This window comes from Triticum aestivum, chromosome 3A (genome assembly GCF_018294505.1).
Source record: "Triticum aestivum cultivar Chinese Spring chromosome 3A, IWGSC CS RefSeq v2.1, whole genome shotgun sequence".
In the NCBI taxonomy this organism is placed as follows: domain Eukaryota; kingdom Viridiplantae; phylum Streptophyta; class Magnoliopsida; order Poales; family Poaceae; genus Triticum; species Triticum aestivum.
In genome coordinates, this window is record NC_057800.1 from 476350842 (window position 1) to 476360405 (window position 9564).

General features: G+C 39.8%; 1 protein-coding gene across 4 annotated transcripts; it reads left to right on the top strand.

Annotated features, from left to right (window-relative positions):
* On the top strand, nucleotides 1-8834 carry LOC123061715 (probable E3 ubiquitin-protein ligase ZFP1). Of its 4 annotated transcripts, none has more exons than XM_044484930.1 (6): nucleotides 1-293; nucleotides 3575-4476; nucleotides 4779-5131; nucleotides 6136-6237; nucleotides 6319-6483; nucleotides 8475-8834. In XM_044484930.1, the coding sequence occupies exons 2-6, from the start codon at nucleotides 3657-3659 to the stop codon at nucleotides 8616-8618; spliced, it is 1584 nt and encodes a 527-aa protein (XP_044340865.1). In that variant the 5' UTR covers nucleotides 1-293; nucleotides 3575-3656; the 3' UTR covers nucleotides 8619-8834. The 4 variants fall into 4 exon arrangements, with proteins under 4 accessions (XP_044340865.1, XP_044340867.1, XP_044340868.1 ...); XM_044484932.1 differs by having other exon boundaries at nucleotides 6139-6237; XM_044484933.1 differs by having other exon boundaries at nucleotides 4782-5131; nucleotides 6139-6237.
* Nucleotides 8835-9564: the final 730 nt, after the last annotated feature.

Below are 9564 nucleotides of genomic sequence, written 5' to 3' on the forward strand. Positions count from 1 at the left end.
TCCTTCTCCTCCTCTTCCTCTTCCCCATCTCTCTCATCCTTCTGACCTCCTCCTCCTCTCTCTCTAAAAAAAGCTTCTCGTGCTTATAAATACCCTTCCCTCCCTCCCCGTGCGAGTTCCTCCGCCCGATCCCCTTCCGCCCCCTCCCGACGATCGCCCCCGCTCGTCCCACCGCGGTGGGCGATCGCTCCTCTCCTCCGTGCGCGCGATTCCTGAGGCGAGGCGACCGACACCAGATTCCGCCGGCCGGCCCACCTCCCCCGCTTCGCCGATCGGATCGCGTGCTCCATGAGGTGACGATCTGCGAATTCCCGCATTACCCGCCGGGTTTTCACCCGATTATTCGGGCAGGATTGCGTTAGGTGGGCGCTAAAGCATCTGGATGGCTGCGGTGGCGTGAGTGGGAGCTGGGAGCTGGGAGAAGGAATTGGATTCGAGAGCGTGTGCAATTTGAGTGTTCCGTACGGCACAGCTCGCAATTTTTGTTAGTAGTAGTATGGTGATGGTGCGCCCGTGAGAGTTTAAGAGTGCATAGTTATTCGGTCAATTTTTGCTCGCTATTGTGGATGATTTTCTCGTCTATGGTTAGTGGCTACACTTTAGAATTTTTTTGATTTGCCTAATATTTCTGCTTTATCTGCTCGTGTTTGGTTTGGGGGAAGGGGGTGGTTGGTGGGCGTCGGGATGCTAAAGGGTGCATCTGTTATTTTTAGGTGAAACTATATGATGCACTTCTTAGTGTGCAATTTCTTGATATTTTTTATTGGAGCTGCATGTGCATGTGGTGAATGCAGAGAATTTTGCTGAGAAATGATGGAGTCATGATTATGTTGATAAACAGGAATATTTACCAGTGTTCTTTTGTGTGGTTGAGTCATTAATGGAGTTTGGGATGTTGCACCTGCAAACTTTTTGCGAGGTTGGTAGTTGTTTGGTTGGGTGTTTGGATTTCTGATTACTTTTGGTCAGTGTGGAAGTAGATTGGGGGATTGATTTTGTATACGCATGGTATAGTAGGATTATATTGTTGCCTTTTTTTGGATTTGTGGTCTGCTCTGGTAGTGCTGATGATATAGCCTTAGGTATATGGCAACAGGTTTTCGACAGTTGGAGAATATTTGTTGAAAATGAATTTTCTTGTTAATTGGTGGTAATTATGATTCTGGTGGTTGTTATATGGATTATGGATACGGTGTTAGTTGCTCGTAGATGTTTTCTTAATGCAGATTACATTATTTACCATTGTCATGAAACATTCAGTTTTTGCCTTTTTTTGGTTGTCCAAGCCAAGCCGTTGGTTAGTCTTAACTCGGTTTTATTTCTGTCATATTTCTCCCACTTCTATTCTCCGATTCTTTTTTTTAAATGCAATGTTTTTTATTTGAAAAAAGGAGTTTGAGATAGAATTCAGAAACATTTTGATCTGGTGATTATCCCTCAAGAACTACAATAGCAATTCCCGTTCCACCCAGAACTTTAGGAATTCCTTGACTGAGATGTGAAAGCTTATGCCTCTATTATCATTGGATGTAAGAGACACGTGCACACTTTTCACTTTCTTTTTTACGAATGTTCAAACTTCATCTTCCCTTTTTGTGTATTAGAAGTATCATTGCCCTTATGCTGAGATGGGAGAACTTATGTTGTATGGTCATTGAATGTAAGATTACACACCTCCCTTCATCATAATTTTCCATTTTGTTAAAAGTCTCCGTACTACATACTACGTTCTGTGTATTTTTCATTAGTGAAAAACTTACAATTGAAGGAAGTGTAAAATCAAAGAAGTCTTCAGTTTGATTATTTGTATTTAGTAACTACATGATTGAAACAAGTTCTGCCCTTGTTTAAAGTGATGACCATCTTCTGATTGTATGTCCTGCCTTGTTTCACCTTATACGCTATTCATCAACCTTTCTTTCAAAGTAAACCATTAACTGACACAAATTATCTTCTTTAAAAAAAATTATGAACATAAGTTTTTTTTTTTGAGGATTTTGTTTTGGTAAATCTCTTCGGCAATGACAAACTGCTTCAACCAGCAGGAGAATGAGTGAACATGTCAAATGGGACTCCTAATTGCAAAAGAAACTATCCTTTCTAGACCTGTAACCAGGGGCAGTGTCTAGTGAGGGCAAACATGGATCATGTACGACCTTGAATTTTATAAGCCTCTGCATTGAGTTTTGGCCTTGCAATTGCTCGAAGTGGGAAATAGACACTTATGCAATTCAATTTCATTAGTGCCCAAGCTCCGCCACTGGCCTTGCAATTGCTCGAAGTTGGAAATAGATGAAATTCAATTTCCTTAGTACTAAGGCCTTTATTTTTGCCGAGCTCCACCACTGCCTGTAGGCACAAGATTAAGCATACGATTTGCATATTGTCATGAAAATAGAAGTTCTGAAGTATAAAATTGATGCCTGTCCCTACTAATCATATTTTGTTGACAACCTGCTGACAGTGTTATACGCATATACTGACTAATGTAGAGAACCACAAGCAGAACTGGTAGATATTAGAAGGTTATTAGTTATTACCCCCACCAATGTATTTCCTTATGTTCTTTGTTACTACAGATCCTCCCTATCATTTTAAAATCATTACTTTGTTTTCATTGTAACTTTGAAGGAGCAAAGGCAGTGACTTTGATCGGTTTATTTGCATTTAATATTGCTCTTCAGTTGAAAATGATTTTGTTAAGCTTCATGCACTAGCCAACGCAACCAAAAAGTCCGAACTTATGGAAAGGGCTAGGCAACCCGCATATACATTTAAACAGATTTTACCACTCTAATGATGTATTGTTTTCAGCCAGAATTAGGAAAAAATACTTTATGAAAGGGCAGATTGAAAAATCAGCTGACAAATTAAACAACTGTGAATAATTGCGATATGTATTCATATGCATTATGCCACGCTTGGTTACTTCAGTAGGATATAATCTATACAGCTCATTGGAATGGGTTGCTGCAAGCAATAACTAATGATTTGACTTCGAAGTTTGTATGTCTTCACATTCAAATCCCACTTAAAACACATATTTCTTACACCAGAGAAGTTGGATAACTTAATATGCGAACTCTGGTGAATCACACCATGTGTTGACTATCACCAAAGATTTAGCCATGGACAGGGATGCGTGGAAGTTAGCTATCCACGTGCCATAACCATGACTTGGTTTTGATATCTTATGGGTTTCAACTCTAGCCTACCCCAACTGGTTTGGGACTGAAAGGCTTTGTTGTTATTGTTGTTGTGGTGGTGGTGAATCACACCATGCGTTGACTTAATCTTGTGCTGTTGACATATAAGCCTACTCCAGGGATGCAATGTCCGGATCTATTACCTTAGCTAGTTTATCTTCAAGTTTTTTGCAACATTACTAATCGTTCGCACCAATCCTCTTGGTTTCTCTGTAACATTGCCTTTATGTTACCACACAAGCATACAAATATGGATGTCTTACTATGTAAACTGCCAAGCTTCGCATATTTGATATATGTCGAATTTTAAGTGTGCACTGTAGATCTATTCACTTCATTCTAACAGTTGGTTTCTAATTTGATTTCAGGTAGAGGTGACGATAAAGCATAGTTGTTGACTTAGCTTGCAGTGGTTCTTTATCGAAGCTAAGGCAGATAATAATTGGCGTTATGGCATATCGAATGGTATGCGCTCCCCAAGTCATTGATCTCGAGTCTGAGCGAGGGCATCCTCATGTTCATTCTGAAAGTTTAATTCACAATGGGAATGATTTGTCCGACCAAGGCAGTCAATATACTGTCAGAGTTGTAGGCAATGCTATGAATGCTGGTCTTTCTGATACACAGGGTTACTACAATATGAGCATGAATCATCCACATCAGCCTGTTCATAGTTCTCCGCCAAATTTAGGCGTTGATTCAGGTTTTGTCTTCCCATCAAATATGTACAACCCTTGCATGTCAACATCTATGAACAGATATGTCTCTCATGCTCAGAGCTTTGGATTGCCTTTAAACCAAGTTGTCTCAGGAAGTATGGATGGAAGTACTAGAAATGAAAATGTCAGCGAAACTGCTAGAGGATTCATTAAAAGGAAAAATGCCGCAGTGGCAGGAACTTGTCATTTTGTTAATGGATCTGCAAGCTCAAGCTCATCCTCTCATACATCTCAAAATCCTACACATAGGCCATGGGATCCTTCTTTTGAGTCAAATGTTTTTCCTAATGTCACACCATTCAACCCATCAGAATATCATAGCCACAGCACTTGGCCATCTGTGGAAGGATCTTCCATTACTGGATCAAATGGGTTTAATTTGATGGCTGCTCACCCAGAATCAGCACAGCATGGTAACTATACATTTCAATCAAGTCATGCTAGTCAGTGCTTTCAACCTGCCAGCACTACTTGGGTTTCCCAGGCTGCAACTGGAATTGTGGAAGGAGTACCACAGTGGTCATACATCAATGCAATGTCTAGTGTTCCAGGTACGTAAGCAACTAATAGAACAGATCTGAGTTTCCTACTGATAATGAAAACAGATTTGGAAAGAGTTGTACTTTCTAAGGATAAGAATCATTGTTCAATGCTTCTTTTAGTTGTTGGCAATGTGCATTGATGGCTAAACTAATAGTTTAGCTTTACATGTTAAGTGTCAGAAGCTTAGTAGAAAAATGGCCCCACCTACAAAATGAAATTGTGACAGAAGTGAAGTACAATTGATAGCATTTATCTTTCAGCTGTCAGATTTGCTTGTTCAGGGGAAATAATTGGTACCTCTTGCTTCCAGCAGGCAGATTTGCACATTCAGGGGCCACAGAAATAGTGAATGGAGGCTTTCATGAATATCAGAATGGCCCTTCAACCATTTCTCAAGGGCATTTACCTTATTTTCATCAACATGCTGTGCATAGCATGCAACCTCATAATCCACTGGATCATACACGAGTGCAAGTCCCTTACCAACAAGGCCACAATAATGGCATCTTGCATAGTGGGGTAAATCATTCTGGTAACCGGTTCCACTTGAGTCCAAGAACTCCAGGTCTCTTCTCTAATTCTGAGCGGTCTTTTGGGCCTCCACAGCATCCGTTCCTGGTGAACCCAGTTAATCATAGGAACTTAAGAATTTTGCCACCTCTGGTTAGTCTGCACCTCACTTCATTTATTTATTTTACAATTTCTGGTATTCAAATACCAAATAACTCAATAACTATTAGGATCACCATTTGCCTAATATGATACATCTGGTGTGTTCTTTTCCTTTTTGTGGAATGTTGGGAACTTTATAGGAGTCTTGCATGTCTTGGACTTGTGCTTTAGTGCATTCATACCTTAATGTGTTTTATGTGCTAAGTTATGGAATTTTGAATCTTACAAACTGGAATTCTTTTTACCGATTTCTAAATGGCCGATGTCCTTCAATGTAGAACTGGAAGTGACCAGCCTTGCAATTATCTTGTTCTGGAAATGTTATCCATTGCATTGTTGTTAAGTCTCTTAATATTCTTGGGGAGTTCTTATTGAAATGTGTTAAGCTATGTGTTGGTTATTAGATTCAAGAAATTGTATTAGTTGATTCTTGTTGTGTTGTATGAATGCCTCGGGCCTACTGAAGCTTTTGCTTGGATACAATGTTTCTCACATTTGAAATTGCCTCTTGTTATTTTTATTTCTGGTCAACAGGAAGACGACTATTATACTCATGCATTTGACCTCATGTCCTTCCTGCCGCTATTTATTTGTTTTATGTTACCATGTTTTCCTTGGTGATGTGCGTGATACACACCTTGCAAAGTTACATGTACCTTCTTATGTAAGCAATCTCTTTCATGGACCCTGTGTACCAGAAGCTGAACCCATGTCTTGAGTACTACTTGCATGATCAGAGATAACCTTAATTGATGCGATTGATTAGGTTCTTGGCTGATTTTTTAAGCAGAAGTGGTCTTAATTTCAAATCCATCCGTGCAGACAGACTCGTTTCACTTGTGACAAACTTACAATTGTCACAGATAGTATTAACTTCTAAGTCCAGGCGTGCAAACTGGTTATAGTGTAGACCTCTTGAGGTCCCTGTTTTTTTGTTTCCGTTGAGGATGTCAATGGTATACATGTAGTTATATAACTATTTGTTGGCCCTGCAGCAGCATGGTGCAATCATGGATTTTTCGAGGTTGTATGAGGGGTCAAATGTAGTAGATGAGCATAGAGATATGCGTCTAGATATAGACAGCATGACCTATGAGGTACGTAAAGCTCATTCAGCCTTTGTGACTTCACCTCACACGGTATATCTTTTCTGATCTATTCTTTTATTTCTATCACAGGAGCTTTTAGCATTAGAAGAGCACATTGGAGACGTCAATACAGGTCTGGCAAAAAGCCACATTGTAGATAAATTGAAGACTAGCTTATATGTGCCAGGAGCAACCTGCGTGTCTAATCAGTCATCTGAACCTTCCACAGAGAATGAGGCTTGCATAATATGCCAGGTGCTTCCCTTTCACTATATTGTTTGTTACCTTGCCTTAGCCATGTAAAATTTCAGCTGTTCCAAACTAATGAATTGTCAACCAGCCATCGAATTCGTGTTGAACCACCATCACATCTATTGAATGTTTAATGAACTTGATCGCTTGAACTTAGCGTTCTGCACGGTCTAAACTTAATACTTATGGATCTAAAGTAATGACTATAGCTTATGCGATGACTGATAATGCATCTACTTATACTACAGCGAGCAATGGCTAGTGCAGTATTGTAGGACCACCTCGTCTACAGCATATTACCCACCTCTGCGCAGTAGTGTCGTGTTGATGTTGAGAAATGTTTGTTGCTTATTTTGACAGTACAGTGTACCCACATCCCTTCAGCTTTCTGTCCATAAGAGAACCTATTTTCTCTAGGATTACTACTTAGTAAATTTAGTTGGAAATTAGCATTAGCAAATGCGCCGATGCATGGTGATGATCATCTAGAACAAAGTTACTCTGTTTCTTATTAGACAGTATAGTGTTCCCACTTCCTTTGGCTTATGTACATAAAATAACTTATTTCTCTAGGATTACTCCTTGGTAAATTGAGCTGGAAACTACTATTAGCAGATGGACCGATGTATGGTGATAATCATGTAGAACAAAGTTACTAAGGAGTGGTAGTTGGTAAATGGCCACCCATGCTTTTCTTCGCCATAAATATTGATTGGATTTGGAAAGGCGATGTCATGAGGATCGGTCACCCATGTGCTAGGCCCATGGTTCCAATCAAGTGATATGAACTCTTTAGTATCTCTTTAAGTAGAATTGTATCATTAAAAATTTTAAATTTAAATTAGTAATTAAGCAACTAGAGGTAAGATAGGAGAGGCTTCTTTTAGTGCTCCACCTATGTGTGAACATTTATACTTTGCAGGGTGGTGACATGGCAGCATGCATGCCCCCCCTGTGATGTGCTAGTTCACTACCACCTCCATTCTAAATAAGGTGGGCATGCATTCCAAAATCCAACTTTGACCATAAATTATACCAATATACACTATATTTTTATGACTTCAAAATTATATCATTGAAAACTTATTTTGAATACAAATCCAACTGTTTAATTTTTGTGACGTATAACCCATATTTGGTTGGTCTAATTTATGGTCAAAGTTCAATTTTAATGGTCAAAGTTCAATTTTAAAATGTGTGTGCACCTTATTTATTGGAATGGAGGGAGTACATACTTATCAAGTTTTTTACAGTGATTTATTTATTTAGTTTTGTGATCAGTGAGTGATTATAACTGGTCATTTAAATAGTCATGCATGCACACGAATCGCTATGATAGATCTGATGGCATTCAAAGGTGGAGCCGCTGCTCCATGGTTTACCTGAACATTAGTGATAAGATATCCCTTAGCTTTGGGCTTGCAGCCAATAGTTTAGATTATTAGCCCTCAATATAAAGAGGACACATTGAGATGAATTGATCAACCTGGAAGTACTAAACTCTGTCGTCCATCTAGTTTGTCCTCCCAATCCAAAAGGCTTGCCTGTTCTTAGTGCATAAACCCTTGTGATCATTTCGCGAACTTTGTGTAACTCTTCTACTTCTAGTAAAAATTCTGGTGTCCTTGCCCGATAATAAGCACTAGCTGGTTGGTGAAGCATAATCCTCGCGTGAGGGAATGCTATACGCTTGGTGGTTCTCCTCCAAGCAGAATGAAGGACGCCATGGAGGTGGCTATTCTGAGGCATATTGTATATATATCTGGTGTCACCGTTTGCATCGTATCAAAAATAACCATTCCTGAGATTAGCCATCCGCCTGGGGAGTTCATAAACAAAAAAAATACCTTTCCTAGATGAGCATTGCCAACTGGCGATATTTATCCTCGTGGGCCCTGGTTCATGACAGGAGGAGGAGAATCTAGTTTCACGCTGGCGTCCAATCTATTCCCAGTTCCTAGTTCTAAAGAACTGTCACTTGATGTATCTTGCAGGAGGAGTACGAGGCTGAGGACTGCGTTGGAATCCTGGATTGTGGCCACAGATACCATGCGGTGTGCTTAAAACAGTGGCTGACGGTAAAGAACCTATGCCCCATCTGCAAGACAACAGCTTTGTCTGCGGGTAGAAGAAGTTGATAACAAACAGGATTAATCTTTATCAGTTATTTGCTTGACAAACATTCAGATCAATTTTGTACATAAGAAGCGGTAGACTATTCTGCTACCTGTATTTGTTGTTCACCTTGTGATTGGGAGTAACTCGGCTTCCAAAAACTGTACAGACATAACATTGATCGTTCTATTCAAATGTAGAATGTTTATAAATTACTCAGTTGGACATACAGTGTATCATATGGTGGATCCGAAGGTAACTCTTAGAGTGGCATCTCTAGAAACTACCCTGTATATATGTTGGTTACCCTAAAACAAACAGAAACATGTGTTTTTTACATTATTTATTAATCTTAAGAGAACTGATAATTGTTTCTGTTATTGGAGAGATTGATCTGAGAGTGCCCAGCCGAGCACGAGTTTTTCAGCATATGGCTTTGGACGACAATGTTCTGTATTGTATAATGGATTATTCAACTCCGTCGTGCAGTTTGGTTGAAACATGAGAAACAAAACCTCGAATCTACTCCTATTGTGACGGGATTTGTCTTAATTTCATTGCATATGTTGTATTTTCTGCCATTGTTTTCATATCTTTTAATAAGGGGACATATGGTGTTTTTGTTTTCTTAGTGGCTGTACCGTACAAGTAAAAGATAGTTTTGCCCTAGAACTCTTCCCCTAATATTATAGCTTGTGCGCCGTACTTGCCTTGAGAGAATCTTCCCTGAAGGATCTCTGCACCCATCCCCAGGTAACAAAACGTGATGAAGGAAGGCCAGTCGCGCCAACTGCCAAATGAGCACACGAAAATGAAAGGAGAAGCAAAGAGAATGCTACTACTACTACATGAAGCCAAGTCAAGCCTGGCACATGCTTATATTCGCAAATTCAATTTTGTACATATCGTTTTGCGAGATGAGAGTCGTTGACACATGTATGTACAGAGATGCATGCCCGGTCGGTCACG